The 19,187-nt window shown below is 37.1% G+C and overlaps 1 protein-coding gene across 3 annotated transcripts in view; it reads left to right on the plus strand.

The window, feature by feature from the left end:
* Positions 1 to 17,250, plus strand: part of lypd6b (LY6/PLAUR domain containing 6B) — a 30,261-nt gene extending 13,011 nt beyond the window's left edge. Inside the window, exons 1-6 of one of the 3 annotated variants that reach the window (XM_026928318.3) lie at positions 4,503 to 7,074; positions 10,908 to 10,994; positions 11,202 to 11,333; positions 11,831 to 11,929; positions 12,168 to 12,298; positions 12,509 to 17,250. In XM_026928318.3, the coding sequence (XP_026784119.3) occupies positions 11,228 to 11,333; positions 11,831 to 11,929; positions 12,168 to 12,298; positions 12,509 to 12,682 (510 nt within the window). In that variant the 5' untranslated portion in view covers positions 4,503 to 7,074; positions 10,908 to 10,994; positions 11,202 to 11,227 and the 3' untranslated portion in view covers positions 12,683 to 17,250. Of the gene's footprint in view, positions 1 to 4,502; positions 7,075 to 10,907; positions 10,995 to 11,201; positions 11,334 to 11,830; positions 11,930 to 12,167; positions 12,299 to 12,508 lie in introns of those variants that run through there. The other 2 variants (XM_034304781.2, XM_026928317.3) reach the window with 2 other exon arrangements.
* Positions 17,251 to 19,187: the final 1,937 nt, after the last annotated feature.

Consider the following 19,187-nt stretch of genomic DNA (forward strand, 5'->3'; position numbering starts at 1 on the left):
CTTTCGGGGGTGGACAGAGGTCAGCATGGACACTCTGGCCGATCTGCAGCTACGCAGCCCCATACGCAGCAAGCTGCGATGTGCTGTGTGTTCTAACACCTTTCTATCATAGCCAGCATTAACCTTTTCAGCAATTTGTGCTACAGTAGCTGTTCTGTGGGATCGAACTAGACAGACTAGCGTTCGCAAGGCTCACACGCGCATCAGTGAGCCTTGGGCGCCCATGACCCTGTCGCTAGTTCACCGGTTGTCTTTCCTTGGACCACTTTTGGTAGGTAGTAACCACTGCATACCGGGGACACCCCACAAGACCTGCTGTTTTGGAGATGCTCTGACCCAGTCGTCAAGCCATCACAATTCGGCCTTTGACAAAGTTGCTCAGATCCTTATGCTTGCCCATTTTTCCTGCTTCCAACACATCAACTTCGAGAACCACCTGGTCACATGCTGCCTAATATATCCCACCCCTTGACAGGTGCTGTTGTAACAAGATAATCAATGTTATTCACGTCATCTGTCAGTGGTTTTAATGTTACGGCTGATGGGTTTATATGCATAATATCTCGTCAAGGTCTTGAGGAAAACTCGCAGGCTATCTTAAACTGCTCTCAGTATAGCTGTTGCAGCGTTCTTATCCTCATTCAAAAGGACCCATCAAGTACGTTACAAAAGTTCCCGTCATGTCCTTAGCTGTACTGCTCATTCTAACAGAACCATAGGAGGTCAAACATCAGTCTGGATGCTTGAGGCCTTCACAGCAGGGAGTCTACATCTGTAGATCCTACACGTCTGTTTTTATTACTCTTGTATTGTCTTCAGGCTCTTGGTGCTTTACGAGCTGTGTCTGACTCCTGACTTGGTCAGCACTGACAAATAACAGAGAATAGTGCCACTTAGAAGGGGGTAATAAAAGCGACACAAAAAGCCCTGTGGGTTAACATCCTTTTTTTTTTCCATAAAGCTCTCGCTGGTTCACATTAACAGAGAGAGGGAAGGAATCTGTAATAGTTGCGTCATCTTGTACTAGAAGCCTACGGAAATATTCCACAGAATTTCAGACCTCTTGGAATTTATTTATTCATTTATAATCTGGTAAACTGGACAATTTTTTACAGCATATTACAACAAAATTGGTGTTTTCTGTTAGTGTTTGTCTGGGTCATTTTTAGCTCTCAGGTTGTTTTTAAAGAATTCTGATTTGCCTAGTAACACACACAACACCACACACTACATACTGAATGATTAATTGCCTTCCTTGAGCCCTCAGTGCTCAGGAAGATGTGGGTCTGCGTGACGACTCCTCACATTCTCTAGAATCAGAAATGTGATCTGATCCCTCTTGCTGTCAATAAGGGCTTCCCATAGCAAGTGCACTTGAGTGTCCCATGCGTGACTGTTGAACCTCATGCTCTTTGAGCTGACGAGCTGAGCATATCATGCAGACAGGTGTGTTTCTCAGTCAAGCTGTTATATTAGACTGAGTCTCTTAATTTAAAAAAAAAAAGTAAGGCTTAGAAAGTTTTATGTAATAAAAGTGTTGCTTAAAGTACAGTGAACTTTTAAAGAAAAAACTCTTGATAATATAATTTACAATAATTTATTGTAGAGATGTTTGCATTTAGATTTTACATTTCACATTTGGCAAACATTGCTAAAAACAGCCGAAAAAACCCAGTGCGGATAGTAGTAGGAGGAAAAGGTAGTGTTGAATTAAGTGCTGATTATTATTAGAAGTCCTTTAAACACTGCTGTAGGGCTTCAACTAATAATGTATGGAATTAACCTATTGATTGTTTTTGGATCTGTTGACTAATCTTTGACTAACACTTGATTTTCCTGTTTCAGTGTTGGTAAGAAATGACTAATTTAACAAATAACACATCTAATGAATTTATCAGTATCACAAGAAACTTTTAAAATTTGTGCCTTCACCTAAATATTGCACAAACTCAAAATTCAAAGAAATACAGCCCCTCTTTTTAGTGTTCCCTCCAAAGCCACGCCTCGAAAACACACTCTCATGGGGTGTATCCCAAAACTCTAATTGAAGCCTCCTCGATTCCTCGATACTTCAGCCTGTGACCTGGAAATTTCTCTCACCTCTCATGTGTACGCTTTGCCTCAAACAAATTCCATAGCATCAACTTTCATGCTAATACCACTATCAATGCCGTCGTGCTTGTATTAGATTGCTAACTAGCCGAGCTGAATTTCTGCTGTAATTCAGCACAACAGTGTCCCACTGCACAGTGTCCAACATTTGCTGTCACCACTATTCTACTTTGGATTTCACATTTAATATGATATTGAATGTCCCTGGAAAATGGTGAGTGGTAAAAGAAGCTCCTTCTCTATTGTTTTTACGAGCTAACATATATATTTGCTAATTATCTCATATGTTTGAGATAACTGATTTTATTCCCATTATTAAATGCCATTATAACTGCTATATTGTCCCCCTGTGATGTCAGCAGAGTTAGACACTCACTAATGTCTTACAGGAATAACGAAAATACAGCACCAACCAACAAACCTCTAGCCACATCACAACTATTTCAGCATAAATATAATTAATGTGCTTCAGGCTGGACTTTTCCTTCAAGGTTTTATGCTTACATAGCTAAAATAGACTAAGGAAATCATGTTAAAAAAAAAATATGGCCAGTCAATAACCCCAAAGCCCTGCGGTGTTAGTGTGTCAGTCAAGTCCTAGCGTCTGCCATTGCCAGGTAAAACACATTTTTCACATTTTTTTTTCTGTATAATCGGGTCTGTAGACTTCTGGCAAACAAAGCTGTAAATCTCTCAGTGGTGTCACTTACTATGCTGACAATGTGAATTAATACTCAGAATTTGCTGTCGTCTCACGGAAGAACAAGAACGAGTTGACTTGGTCATGAGTGGGCGTTCTTTGTATGTAAAGATGCAACGTGTGTGGCCACAGGAAGACGTTTATTGTTAAATAGCACCGAAGTGAATTTTTCACAACATAGAGTATTGGTTTAATGCCCCCTAATCTTCCTCATCCTGTCTCTGGCAGATTTATATTTATGTATGGATTTTTCACATAGTTAATCAAGTTAACCTGAACCGAGTGAACAGCCATCCAAGGCATCGCCGCTGCTGTAAACTATAGTTAAGCCTTCAGCTCATGAATGAATTATGCCATGTGATATCAGGGACATGAATATTTTTGTGCTGCGATTTGTTCGTGGCCTTCTGCAAATATTGCCACCCAGGATCAACGTTTACTCAGGATGTCTTCTGTTCTTGTTTCCCTCCTCACTTTACTCTGTAAAGACCTGTTCTGAAAAATTGCTTACAGGGTCATAACCTGTAACTTAGTCTAACCTAAGTCTTAACCTAAGTCAGTATTTTCACAGGTTATATAGGGGAAAATTGTTTGTCTTGTAAGTGTGTTTTACATTAGACTAAATGCAATAGTTTTTTTTTTTAATGCTAGCATAACATTGAAAGTCCTTACAGCAGTGATTGAACAAACAAACCTACCTATAAAATACATTACAAGGATTAAGGATTAAACACTGGTATGTAAGGATGTGGTTTCAGACTCAACAGAGGGATTAAGATAAGCACTTAAGTTCAGGAAACATTATAGCAGAGGATTGTAAAAGAAGTGTGTTTTTGTGACTCGTACCACAGCATTGCTGAATTCTCAATACTGATTAGTCAGAAGGTGTTGATTAATTTTCTGTAAAAGCACGACTCTGTCAGAAGTGCAGCACCAAGGTTTATATCAGTGCATGCATTATAAAATGTTATTGTTTGAGTCAGTTTTGTGAGTGCACAGAATCTAAAATGTGCTCAGTGACGCCAGGAAACACTAAAATACCATGTTGTATATTTTAATCGAATTGATTTGTTTTATTGAATTAATCCATCTACAGCTACAGAGTTCTTTTAGGTCATAAAATGCATTTCCCCATAGAAGAGTCAAAGCAATTATTTATTATTTTGTGTTTAAGCGGTATTTAAGGTGAACGCCTATTATACGGATGCTTCATCATTCAGCCCAGGAATTTTTATCGTCATGGCTAATGTAGAACGCGTTCTGTAATCTATTAGTGGCGCATTTTATCTCATGAAAGGGAGTATTTACAGATTCATATTTACTTGTGTAGATTTGAAGGACAAGGAAATGCACTTTTACCTTTGCTCAACATCCTCTGCCTGAGCCTAGAAGTGAACCCAATGTTTTTGGTGTATTAGTGTATTTAATAATAATTGCGTATTTAAAAAGGGAAAAAAAAATGGCATTAAATTCCACCCAACATTGCAACAAGTAAATATTAAATAAATATTAAACTGCTGGAATTAGTCTTCAGTTTATGAACATGGTGTAGAAATCCCACTTTCTCTGATTTTCACGTGTTTTTTCTTTTTAACATACAGTGTGGTCCAAAAGTCTGAGACTACATTGAATATCTGGGATTTTTTTTTTTCTTTAAAATTGGAAATAAACAGAAAATTTTGAAATATTTCAATCAAAGAAAGTAAATGTATTAAATATTTAATATTCAAGATTCTACACTATTTCTAGGTCTCTATTTAAATGTAAGAAATGTGTGATATTGACCATGTTAACTGCTTTGTACAAAAGGTCAGATTTTCTTCATGTCTAATCTCTTCTACTGAAGCATGTGTTCAGACGACACTCTGATGGATTTGATCTAAAATGGATCATAAGGTTTTACACAAACTTGTGGAGTCCACGCCAGCTCGAGTGCACACTGTCAATAAAGCAAAAAGGGGACATACCAAATACTAAGAAACTCTGAAATTCTTATAAATATTTCAAATATTCTACTTTTCACTCTAGTTCTTGTCACTGATATCACTTGTAATGAAAATTGTTGTATTAAATTGGAAAAGAATGTAAAGTAGAAGTATTTTCACTAGTGCTCTCAGACTTTTGGACTCCACTGTAGGTAGCATATTTTAAGGGATTTGTCACACATCATTTCTAACAGTAGTATAGCATAATATATAATTAACTGTCATACCACTCTATCATCACACTGCTACATGCTGTCACAGTACACATACTGCGTTCTGGGGAGAAAACAAATCTCTGGAAAAAGCAAGTTTTTGAATTGGCAACCTGAAGAGTCAGTAAACACTCCAAATGTGGGGTGTAACAGCATGAACACAAAGCACTTGCCAGGTGGTGTGTGTGAAGTGTACAGCCAGGTGCTCGCTCCTAAAACAAGCTCTCCGGAGCTGGAAGGCCATTAAGCCTTCCAAAACCGGACCCCTCCTGCTGGGAGTGTGCTTAGAAGCGGTTGTAATCCTGGCTGCCTTCTTCCTCAGCCGTCATGGGAACCGGCATCCCGTAACCTTCAGGGAATCCTGGGAAAAATGCTCAATTACTTCCTGATTTCTGTTTGAAGAATGGAATGTTGCCTAGGTGTTCGTAGTAGCAGCATGCTTATTATTTTAAAAAGGGCAGATTAGCCAAATCTGTTCTTGTAAATATGGATTAACAATGTCTTGTGTAAGGAATAAAACAAAACCGGGTGTGGTGGTGTAGGAAAATAATCAATGACAGGATGGTGTGATGCAGCCTGACGAAAAACAGAGTTACTATTAACACCTGAAAGTTGATTATTTTCCAGCAACAGCACATCCTGAAGTGTTTTATTCCTCTTATACCAATTACAATTTTTTGTTTATTAAAGCATGAAATGTCATGATTTATTCCTTTATAGTTATATTTTATGCTGTAGAAAGAAGTTACTGTGAAATCAAGCATCTGTGAAACAAGTTACTTCCAGTTAAACATACCTTATAGCAGCTATAAACAGTCGTTTCCTCACCAATTTCTCTTTTTTTCTCTCTCGTGTTACTGAGAAACCACAAAGCACAAAAAAAATCTGTCCTGAAGACTCTCTTATGCAAGAAAACATCAAGTTATAGCTTTACCTCTGACTGTTACGAAGTGCTGACACTGGAGACTCCTTCACCATATCAACAATTATGTGTTTTTTTTTTAATCTGTTATAATGGAGCAACCACAATACATGTCCCTGTGTAAGTTGTTATTATAGGAAAGATAGCATAGTAAAACGGGCACTTTAATAGAAACCTGTGATTTGCCTTGGAAGCGAAAGTGAGTTTGTTAGCTTGCTAACATGGATGTTTCACATTTACTTTTCTTAAAGTCACGGTTCATAACTTATTTGGTGACAACAACAGTGATGAAAAGTGAAGAGGTTGAACTCGTTTAAACTGGAAATCTTCTTTTAACAGAAATTTGGTCTTAATCATATACATAATCACATTAGTTAATCATATTGGAAACTACATACTAATGATTTCATTCAGAATCTTTCCTGCTCAAATTGTATGCACCAAAAGAATCTGATCAAGCTGCTTGTCTGAACATAACCGTGGTGTATTTCCCCAGTGTTCACTTATTATGGTACACCACTATACTGATATATTTTTACATCATTATGCAAGCCTGCTGTGCATAACACCTGGGGTCAGGACGAAACCTGCTTATACATTGTGATCAAATAAGCCAGTCCCCTGGACCAAGGACGACTTCCCCAGTTGTCCTTCCACGTGACAGCGAGGCCGCCCTTATGACTTCTACACAACAGCACTACACAACAAAATACAGTCTTAAACTTGCTTCCATTAATCTGATGTAAAGTGGAATGAATGTAAGTAGAAATAAGACAGTCAAGTAATTTAGTAACCAAGTGTAGCTGGAAAACACTCCCTTCCCCCCACAAGTGGTGTGTGTGTGTGTGTGTGTATGATAATCACCTTTACACTTCCTCGCTGAATTCACACAGTGGCCTCAGGCTGCTGCTGAACAGCTTCTGTCGTCCAATCCTCCAATCCCGAGCCTGCGTTCTCAGGAAGTTGTGGGGTCATTGATTCCTTTAGGGAAGGGGCTAAAGAGGAAATTGGCTTTCAGACTTTTCTGCCCCCCCGCCTTCTTCAGATGAACAATTTCAGTCCGCTCTGTCAGACTAATCCAGAAGTCCTCCAAGTCTTCTGGAGGACTTTGTTTTAATGAGCTTTTAATTCTACAGCATTAAGGTAAGAATTTACTAATGACAAGACTGGCAAATGTAATGTAGTTTCTGATTCTTGATCAGCTGTAAAAAGTTGTTTCTGGGTGAATGAAATGTGCTATGACATTTTACTTCTTGAATAATCTGCCTTGTCAGTTTAGTAGTTTGTATAAACTGATCACTATTTTGCATACTTATACTAATCTTATTGCTAGTTTATGTTGTTCTCTGGAAATGTGAAGTTGAGTGTGGATACAGTGATACACCCAGAACTGTGATAATGTCTTGTACATTTTTGCATCTGTTCTACAAGCATCCAAGCTTATCTCATCCTCTGTTGATCTGCATGCTTTACCCAACATCCAGTGTCCTTCATATTCCCTAAGTGAAGTTAGACACTGAAAGCAATCAAAGCTCATTGTAACAAATCTGTCCTGACTTGCCAGATGCTCGTTTAGTAAGAGATAAGCAGTGGGGCGCCGTTACTTGTTAACGTGTAAATAATGTGGGTGTCAGTCTGGACTGTTGAGGCGAAGGGTTTAACACTAAAGACTCTAACACAACTGCTGACTCAGCCGTCAAGGCACCAGCATGTGTTCTGCATTGAATTCAGAATCTGACGTTGCATTTGTGTGCAAAGGATTCAACCTTGCTTTATGTGGCATCTTTTATTAGGTCCTGTTTCTAGAGAATACAAAGATTGGTGAAGTGTCTCTTGTATTCTTTTGACAGGATTTGTCTGTCTCTGAAGAGCCTAAACATAGTCCCAGTGTTCCAGTATGTGTTGTTATCTTTGGACAAGAGGAGCTGTGGGTTCTTATACCGTCAGTTCTTTCCACGTTGACTCTTAACTGTGTTTTAAACTAATGCCACTGCTCCATTATCAATCACACCGTCCAGGTTTCTGTGGCCAATTGAAAGCTATTTATTAGCCAATTATTAAATGAGGGATAATTACACAATAATAAAGCTTTCTGTTTTTTGGCTATTGTTTAAAAATCCACTTTCTGGAGTGGCAAAACTTTAATGATTTCTTTTAATTTAATTAAAAGAAAACTTTAATAATGAATGATAAGAAAACATTTGTTAAAGCAGCTACGCTAAGGTCAAGACTTGTTTTAGAAAGAGATCAGATGAAGCACTCACTTCCCTATATAGTGGTTAATGTCATTGTCTTTCTCAGTGGGTTAATTTAAAAGCATAAAACTTTTCAAATTTTAAATGTTTCAGGTCATGCTACTGTTAGAAAACTAGCTGAATGCAGGACTTTATCTCCAAGGCAGCACACAAGTTTTCCATCAGAATTAACAGTTCTGTGTGTATATATATATATATATGATACTCAATTTCTACAATACATGGTATGTACATAGTATGTATATAGGTGAGCTAACTACCAGCAAAACTGTGTTTCATTAAAAACTGGAAACAATGATGTTACTTTCTTTTAGTGTTTACAAAAATGAATTATTTACTGCTGAATAGAAGGTGGGGGGATAATTGTTATTTAAGTCTAATAAAAAGATGTCTTGATACCTGCAATATCTCAGAACAGTGTATTATGACATGATATTGATATTATATCATCATATTGCACAGCCTTACTAATAACTACATAAATCATAACTTTCCCCATGAGCCAGAATCTATGAACGGAAAGGTTTAGTGCACGTAGGCTTGACTCCATCACTGTCACTCGTCAGAATTTCTCAGAATTTTCTGCGAGATCAGTTTGAACCTCCATCACTGTCACTCTGTCACAATGAATTTTCGGTGAGGTTTAAACCTAAAGTAATTAACGTAGATGTGCTCAGCTTGAGCAGGTTATTTAGTCAGGACTCCTGCGTGGAATGTGAGAACACCTGAACGCTCACTCGTTCTGATGTAACGATACGTGTGAGAAACGAGTAATCTCGACTCGAAGGCGAACCTTCAGGCCAGATTGCGAGCGAGCATTAGAGCGTGGAAACTCGCACAGGATAGTAGTTGTGTCCAGCCTTAATGATTAACCTTCAGGGTCACCACACACTACTGCTCCTTACTAACACCCAATAAAGACACATTTCACATCCCTGCTTTTAGCAGCACTTAGCTTCAGGCAAAGGAAACATTTTATTTTTCTCTGGTGTTTATTTATTAATATTGATCTCAGGTTTTTAGGTTTAAGTTCATTAAAGTGTTTTGTGCTTGAGCTACTATTTAGCCCATCTATTTTAGGCACCTTAAGCAAACACATAATCTCAACCAGCTGATAGAGGAGTTGTGGTTTTATTTGAACACGACGCCATTAGAAAATCTCCAAAGCCATTTCTGCGATACATTATCAGGTCCGTTTTAATGTGATGTTGACTCAGCATATTTGGATTTTCTCAAGAAAAATCGAGTCATCCATAGCAACTGAATGAATAATAATAATAAACATAATTGTTGAAGCACAGTCCATTAAGTGCAAACTGAATTATGGGTAAGATTGATTAATGATGATGCGTATTCTAGAGCTCAATTCCAGAGGTTATAGAGATGAACAGATATTGAGTGTTATGAAAAATGGTCAAATTGATGTGGAGCTGAAGATGACTTTGATTGTTACAAAATATTTCAGTTGATCAAACTAAGCACTGTTGTGTCAGAACTGTTGTTGTTGTTCCTCTTTCGGCTGCTCCCTTTCGGCTGATCACAGTGGATCACTGGTCCGTGTATTTGATATGGCACAATGCCCTTCCTGACACAAGCTTCCGCCATTTTATCGAACACGGGCCGCAGTGGTGAGAGCGCTGTGGTCTAACCACTAGTCCTCCAGGGACCCCATCAGAAATGATTAATGTATTAATGTAAAAATGGACAGTGTTAGTGTTTTAAACAAGAGCTGTCACAGCTTCTGTAGCAGATGCAAATATGTAGTTCATTGAGAAATAAAAAGAGTTTTCCCAGACCTTCAGGGAGTTTTCATTTTATTATCCCTCTCGTCTTGGGTGTTTAGAGTCATAACCTAACGTCACATAATATAACATGTAACATAACATAACAACTGTTTAGCCATAAACTAAACATTACTTGTTAAGCATTAAAAGGTAATATTTGTTGCTATTCAGTCAGTTAGTTAGGAATTTTATGTCACTGAACTTTCATAAATTTGGATCAGTCCCCCTGCTTAAAACGACGTTTATTTTTAATGAGACTTAATAGAATTACTGTTGTTATTTTTCAAGTAGTTGAAATCCCAGTCTGGTTGAAAATCTCAGTATGTTTTCCAATTCCAAACGACTGAAAACCTGGAGTGTAGATGATGCCTCCCTGTCCCTCTCTTTCTCTCTCTCTCTCTCTCTCTCTCTCTCTCTCTCTCCCTCCGTCCCTGTATTTCTCTTAGCTGTCAACTATCCATTGAGGAATATTGTGTATTGTGTATATTGTGTATAATATTTTTTGACAAAAATATTATATCTTGATACTTCAAGACATTTCTCCGGTAAATGATAAATTCTATGTATCGGGATAGTTTTGTTAATAAACTGCCAGTAAAACAGTATAAATGCATTTTAAAGAAACCTGACTGATGTTTGATGTCTACAAAAATAAATGATATTTGAATAAAAGAGAAAGGGAAATATATATATATATATATATATATATATATATATATATATATATATATATATATATATATACATATATATATATATATAATGTTTTATGATTTTAAAGAATGTAAATGCAGAATTTGTGCTTGTTACTAAAGAACATTTTAATATTTAAGAAAAAAAGATATCACGATATCCGTGTTATCTCCTAAAAGTGCATTAAGACACAATCGCCATGTTGCCCAGCCCTGATTGTGTATTGTGTGTTTTTGTTTTCAAGAGTAAGTTAGAAGTGGTGTTGAGTACGTACCTGTTCATCCCCTGCCTGAAGGTGATCTGTAGTGCACTGTAGTGATCTTCATGGCAGGTGAAGTGTTCTTTGTGTTGTTTGGTCTCGATGGTCTGTTTCACACTGCTTTTGTTCACTAGAGCCCTCGTTACTCAAGTGGAGGGTTTTGTTTTCACCTGAGCCTTCTGAGTTTCCCTGTGACCTCATTTATTACGGTTTCTTAACTTTTTCATTAATGTCAGGAATAGACATCGTCTCAGCAACATTTTTTTTTTTTCATTTCAGGTGCCGCTTTAACCCGTTTCTGAAGGATGGCTGTCCCTGTAGCCGTGTATCTCTTGGTTGCTTCCAGGCTGCTTTTGGCTGTAGTGAAGTGTGACAGCATCAACTTCTATAATATCAGGCCTCCTGTGGATGGTGAGTGCTTGTTATCTTCTGTCATACATGCAGCAGTTCTTTATTCATATTGAGCCAGTCCTGATTGAGCTCCTCTAGCACAGCAGCTGGAGAGAAGGTCAAAGGAAACCTTCAGGACAAATTTTGATGTGAGCTTTTTATACAAATTAGTTATAATTAGGTGAAAGGGCATTCCAAATGATTCGAAATTCCTGGGATCATATGGCTCAGGTTGTTCAATATGATGAACTTCCTCAAGCTTCATGGTGGAATATGAATTAGGAATTGTATGAATTAAAACTTCACAGTGATTTTTAGAAATTTAAACTGGATAGCACAGTATCATAATGTAAATACAGCATTAAATGTAGCATTTTCTTGCTCTTTTTTTTTTTTTTTTTTGCACCACAGCCTCACCCAGCCTGACCTGTAAAGCTCTAATACTAGTTCTTCATTGCACTGTGTTCAGTCATATTCTACTGTTTTTATCTCTAACATGGTAAATCATATGTGTGCAGCGACTCCATATCCCAAAAGCTTCAAGTGCTTCACATGCGAGCAGGCTTCAGACAACTACAGCTGTAATCGCTGGGCTGAAGACAAGTGGTGTCCTCAGAGTGAGTGCTCCGTGTCTTATAGAGAACATCCTCTCACACCATATTCCACATGCACTCATGAAAATATCCTTTTCTGTCCTGTATAGGAGATGAGAATTTTTTTTTGTCTGTAAGGTCTTCAGAATTTAAAAATAAATCCTCTGTAAGGAGAATTTTTTTTTTTGTAAGGTCCATAAAAGAACTTGACCTTAGCGTTAAAATAATAAAACTATGATATTTATTATTCTTATGATTACAGATACACAGTACTGCATGACCATACATCATTTTGGTCGACACGGGAAAACTAAGTTTGTAACAAAAAGATGCGCTTCGTTCGATGACTGCAATTTGACTGGATGCCGACATCACGGGAACACACACCACGCGGTGAGTTCACACACTCACAGCTCCATGTGCATATGTTGTTCATTCATGCATTATTCCTAAGCAAACCTTCTGACATACTGAATACAAAATACAAGTTTGAGTACCGGTGGAGCGTGAAGATTGTTCCTGCTGTGTTTTCTAAATGTCCTGTTTAAAATCATTACAATCATGTTATACTGATGCTGATCTTTTATTATCGACCTCTCACAGGAGTGTGTGTCATGCTGTGAGGGCATGGCATGTAACGTGGAGCTTCCCACTAATCACACCAACGCCGTGTTCATGCGGATTCAGGATTTCAGCTCCGCCGCGACACGCAGCAGCAGCAGCTGGACTCCCATATTTCTATTAACCGCAGCTCTTGCATCGCTGTTACCTTTGTGACAATATCACAGTGCTGCTGAGCCTGTAAAATATCCTGCTGGAATACCACTGGCACATAGCAAAATGGCTTCTGGGAGTCTTCAAGAAAGCAGAAAGTTCCTCCTGCCTCTTCAGTGTTGGACGTATAAAAGCAGGCAATTATAATAGCAAAGCTGTCTCACTGACCTGACCGAAAGTCCAGCCAATCAGTGCACAAATCCAAACCAAGAAGCCATGGAATCGGAGACTTTGCCAATGTCAACCGTTTGCCAATGACATGCTAAATAGGATGGACAAAAGGATTCATTTAGCTGCGAGGATGTTGATTCCCCGAGTAATGCTTCATTGGGTTTGTATTGACCCTGATGAAGGACACGTACAGGACTGAGGGATTCTGGGATGGCGGGACGACCTCGTCCAGTGGCTCGGAGCCCAGAGACTGTTCCAGAAAAACCCTAACAAGATGACAAAACCACTCTCTTACGCAGAACTCGCTGGAAGAGATCTGGCAGTAAGGCTTAGAGAAGAAAGTGGACAGATGTTTTAATGTTTAATGGTCACAATTTGCTTTAGAAATCTCACAGAAAGAAAGCAGGTGACTAACAGTGGTAGCTGAAACAGTCAATCAGTGGATGCTGTGACACATTAATTTAACAGATATTCATAGCAGTATTTATGAATAAAGAACAAATAAATAATAAAAAACATCATGAAAGTAACAAGGATTATTATTATTATTATTATTATTATTATTATTATTCCACTATGAAATAATTCAAAGTTGCTGTTAGGGTTCCACATGGTTTCATAATACATTTTATTTAATTTCTATATTATTTTATTTTAATTTAATAATCTGTAGGATCTTGACTACATTGAACAAATGGTTTGTCCCTGTTTTGGACAAATTAGTAATACTTGTGATATATGTGACAGGTTTTATTGTTTTCTCCCTTTAGAGTCAAATCACATGAAGAGACAAGATAGGCCTCACCAGATTTTTCCCTTTCTTTTGTACAAATGAGAATTAATTGCATTAATAGGCATACATTTTAACAAGAAAGGTATGTTGGAGAAAGAATGGTGTTAAAAAAAAATCTGAATCACATAAAAGAATCATGAATCATTTTGGTCATGAACTACAGATAAATGGACACTATAAAGATGACACCAGACCAACACACACTTGTTATGTAACAGTTTATTCTAAAAACCAGTTTCCATTTCCATCAGTCCCATTTCCTTTCATCCACACTTTCAGGCATTTTCAGTCGGTTTTTGTCATGAGAAAATTCAGTATTCTTTGTGCTGGGTTTAAACTTACGCTTTGAGTCTTTATGAAATGAGGGGCTTCTTCTCCTTAAATCTCCCTCCACATTAACACAACTCCCTAAAGACTGATGCTGCTGAACACAAAGCCATGCGCCATTTGTATCTTCTCTGTCTAGACTAATGGGATTGCGTTTGTCTGACTAAACATGACATATGGCTTTTTCCTTTTACATTGAAGTGTGTGTGCGCACTGAGACTCTATTGACTGATGGTGTTGAAGCGTGTCATGTATATGGGTTAGACATACCCCCTATGTTTTGTCAAAGTGAAAGTGTTTGGTGAGTGGTAACATGTCAGCGGAAGTTTGAGCCACCATTGTGCTGCCTGAATGAATCCGAGTGGACAGATAAAGACTGGAAAAACATCATCTGGAATTTTCCAAACTTCAGCTGTCCAGCATTAGTGATCCTGAGCCCACTGTAGCCTTATATTCCTGATCTTGGCGGACAGGAGTGGAACCTGGTGTGGTCTTTTGCTGCTGTAGCCCATCCACCTCAAGGATCAACATATTTTGCCTTCTGAGATGCTTTTCTGCTCACCACAGATGTAAAGAGTGGTTATTTGAGTTACCATAGCCTCAAAACTGTCACCTTCCTATCAAATCAAACCACTCTGGCCATCTTCCTCTGACCTCTCTCATGAACAAGGTGTTTCTCCATGCAGAACTGCTGCTCACTGGATTTGTTTTTTCTTTCCCTGCACCATTCTGTATAAACTCTAGAGACTCTTGTGTGTAAAAATCCCAACAGATCATAAGTTTCTGAAATACTCAAACTATATGCCAGTCGTAGTCACTGAGATGACATTTTTCCCCATTCTGATGTTTGGTGTGAACATTAACTGATTCTCTTTATTGCATTGCACTGCTGTCACATGATTGGCTGCTTGGATAATCTGGATAATGAATGTGCAATTAACCAACCCACATTTTACACAACTCACTTTTCTAAAACTAGATCTTGTCCAGCTCTGTAATGTGACCGGGTCTCCTCGGCTGCATTGTCTCAGCGTGTTTGTTCTCTAAAGGCTTGTAAAGCTTAACATAATGCACAGGGGGTCAGAGTTCATAGCGTTAATTGGTAGCAGGCGGAGACTCGGAGAGATCCTGCTTTCTTTGTTATACCATCAGGATCTGAGGGGTTCTTAGTAACGGAACCACAAAAACACTAATGACGGAGAATCTCCTGATGGATTACAGACGGAATTGCTGTGTGGCCACCCTCACCATTCATAGAGCTAGTAAACCTCTGAGTGCAAAGACTAAGGACCAAGTACAGGCCCTTTCAAAGAAAAGAATTCTACCATAGATAGCATTTATGATTGCATTGGAGCAACTGACAGCTAACTTCACTAAAATGTAAAGCTTTTAATCACTAATTGGCATTGTGGAAATTATCACATACTTTGTTCAAGTAAGAAGCATTTGATTACATAGATGGCACTGATCCGATACCCAGTATCAGTATTGGGCTGATACCAGCAAAAAAAAAAAAAAATGGTGGATCGGAGAGAAATATCGTATATCAGTTCCTGTAACAAATGGCAAAGATTAGAATTGGATTTGGAAAAGGAATTAATTTTTGGGACTGTAAATGTTTACATATAAAGAGATTTGACTGTTTTTTCTTTTGTTAGAATTGATTTTATTCTATTTATACTTGATATTATATAATATGTATATACAATATATATGATTTTTGTGTTAGAGTTTAATTGTGAAGTGCTTCAGTTAAAAAAAGAATGAAGCTTAGTAGTTTATAAAGAAAACAATATCGGTATTGGATAATATTCAAGGTTTAGGTATCGGAAAAGAAAAAGTGATATCTTGCCATCTCTACTGCATAAGTAGCAGGTTAGAAAAATATAGGAAATATATGAATAAAGCTGAAATAAATAAAGTAATAAATAAAGCGATTCAGGTTCACATGACCAAAATGAATATTTTTCTACCATGTAATTTATATTTTTATAAATAATTTAGAATTTATTTGTTCATTTTTATACAATAAGTCTATTTGAGATTCAGCACGGGATGAGGGATGTGTGACTTTGCTAACTGGTTCGGTCTGTTACTTAGCCATGTTAGTATCATAGCTCTAGTGAAAAACCTAGAGGTTTTGAAATATAGAAGTCTAAAGAGTTTAAAGCTGATGGTTTTTGATGGCTATCTTCAGTGATTGGTTCCTTACCAACTGTTACTACCTCATCAGTCATCAGTGAGGCCTTGCGTGTGTGAACTGTTCTCCGCTTGATGACACTGCAAACAGTTTCACGTATGTAAGACTCATTGAGCAACCATCAAAGGTCCAGTTTAGGTCCAGCAGGAAGGATCAAGAAGATGGCACTTCTTTGAGCTTTAGATGGAGGTCGTCCCCTGTGGTGCTGTGTAAACATGAAGCTCAGAGCAGACACTCATGTTCCTACAAACAAGCCCTGTGATCTTTCAGCACATCTCACAGCAGGAGGGAACTCGGAGGAGCTGTGTGACCTGAACCTCCTTGTGCATGGAAGTGACTGGATTTTCAGTTATGTTGGGGAAAATGACAAAGAAACTGAACAAGCGGCCTGAAAAGTGGCCAATTAGTAAATGAAAACAGTGTTTTATCTGCATCAGTGAGGAAATGTTAAAACTCCAGACTTAAATATTTATCTAATACGTTAATTTAACAAATTGTCATGTTGATTGGTTGATTAATGGCATATAATTGGATATTCCAATCTGACAGTTTTCAGCGCATCAAAGCATCTACAGGTAACATTTTCAGAAAACATGACCAGGATAAAGCAGTTACAGAAGATGAATGAATGTAAGTATACTTGAATAAGTCTTTATTTGCTTTCTTATTTTATATCTACTGTCTAACCCTTACTCTAATGGCATCTACTGGCTTGCTCCAAACGATAACTTATTGTACTTGTACAGTGACAATAAAGATACCTTATCTTACCTTATGTTGAATGAATGGCAAAATCATCCATCCATCCATCCATCCATCCAATTGTATCTCACTATTCAGTGTACTTGTTTTGAGGATCAATCTGCCCTTCAATAGTTTCAAGCAATTCCTCTAAATGAATGATTTTCTCCTTTAAAACAATTTTAGTACTGTAGCGAACAGTTGTACAGTCAACTCAAAATTTATTGGCACCCTTCCTGGGGGGCAAACTATTGTGTCCTTTTCCCTTCAAAGTTTCAACTCTTCTAGGCTTTTAATTTTTTTCTTTTGCTATTATGGCCCTTATTTGTATTTAATGATATTTTAACTTCTTATGTAATTTTAAAATACATTAGCCATATTATGCAGGAGAGTGACCATAAAAGCTCTTCTAAATTTTAAATTTTATATGTGTGCAGCCTCATTTGTTCAAAGTCAAGAACAATGTGTACATATATATATATATATATATATATATATATATATATATATATATATATATATATATATATATAATGTATATGTATATGTGTGTGTGTATATATATATATGTATATGTATAAGTGTGTGTATATATATATATATATATATATATATATATATATATATATATATGTATGTATATATATGTATATATAAGTAAGAGGGATCATACAAAATGCATGTTATTGTTTATTTAGTGCTGACCTGAATAAGATATTTCACATAAAAGATGTTTACATATAGTCCACAAGAGAAAATAATAGTTGAATTTATAAAAATGACCCCGTTCAAAAGTTTACATCCCCTTGATTCTTAATACTGTGTTGTTACCTGAATGATCCACAGCTGTGTTTTTTGTTTACTGATAGTTGTTCATGAGTCCCTTGTTTGTCCTGAACAGTTAAACTGCCTGCTGTTCTTCAGAAAAATCCTTCAGGTCCCACAAATTCTTTGGTTTTCCAGCATTTTTTGTTCAGTAATTGAACCCTTTCCAACAATGACTGTATGATTTCGAGATCCATCTTTTCACACTGAGGACAACTGAGGGACTCATATGCAACTATTACAGAAGGTTCAAACGCTCACTGATGCTCCAGAAGGAAAAAACATGCATTAAGAGCCGGGGGGTGAAAACTTTGGAACAGAATGGAGATGTGTACATTTTTCTTATTTTGCCTAAATATCGTATTTTTTCATTTAGTACTGCCCTTCAGAGGCTACAGAAGATAGTTACATGTTTCCCAGAAGACAAAATAAGTTAAATTTACCCTGATCTTCAAATACACCTTCTTTTATATACCTCAAATGTCCATAAATGGACTCAGCATCCAGTGTGATCTCTCTGCAGTGCTACAGGGTTTACTACACAGTGTTGAATTTCGAGCTATGAATGAGAAAAGGTGGGGATTTGTGGTTGATTTTCAAACCACAGATGACAGATAAACATGGCAGCATGTCTCAGAAGAGGTTGGTGCTGACGGCGAAATGACTCCTAGGCAGATAACCATCAAAGCACTAGACTAATTTAGGGTTTAGAGAATGGTAGTGCCCTCTTGCTGATTGCACTAGTGGTAGTGGTGTGTGTGTGCCAGCCGTTTAGCATCATGGGAGGAAATAGCACAATATATCACCACTAAATCTGTCTGATCTCAGTGTCATTACTAATTGAATTTGCATGAAAGCAAGATGTGATTTTTAAATATTTTAAATTAATTGGTTAATATCAACTGGGAAGATCGTCAAAACTCTTGTAAAAAGATTATATTTCTAGGACTGGGTTTCATTTATTTTCCTTATTATGTAATGTTGTATATTAATAAGATTGTATGTTGTTAGAAGATATGTGAGGTACACACACAAGATAGACTTTAGACATGTGTGACAAGGAAATCTGTTTCCTCTGTTCTTTAGGTTTTATTTTTAACATTATGAAACTGCACCAGAGAAGGGGGAAAAAATTATCGGCATCCTTCAAGAAAACAGGCAAGGAGATATAAAGGTATAAAAAAAAAAGGAAGAGAAAATAAGAATTCTTCTTCTTAACAGTATTTTCCTTCAAAAATTCCCCACAGGAATATTTAATATAAGTGCAAACAAATAATCGTCCTTGAAAATAAAATTTAATTAAATATTAAATCTCTCTCAGTCTCCATTTCCTGTGCACCTATTGAATAAAGTCAGATGTTATTAAATGATATTAAGCAAAATAATAATAATAATAATAATAATATTATTATTATTATTATTATTATTATTATTATCAGTAGTAGTAGTAG

The sequence above is a fragment of the Pangasianodon hypophthalmus genome, chromosome 5 (assembly GCF_027358585.1).
Source record: "Pangasianodon hypophthalmus isolate fPanHyp1 chromosome 5, fPanHyp1.pri, whole genome shotgun sequence".
NCBI lineage: Eukaryota > Metazoa > Chordata > Actinopteri > Siluriformes > Pangasiidae > Pangasianodon > Pangasianodon hypophthalmus.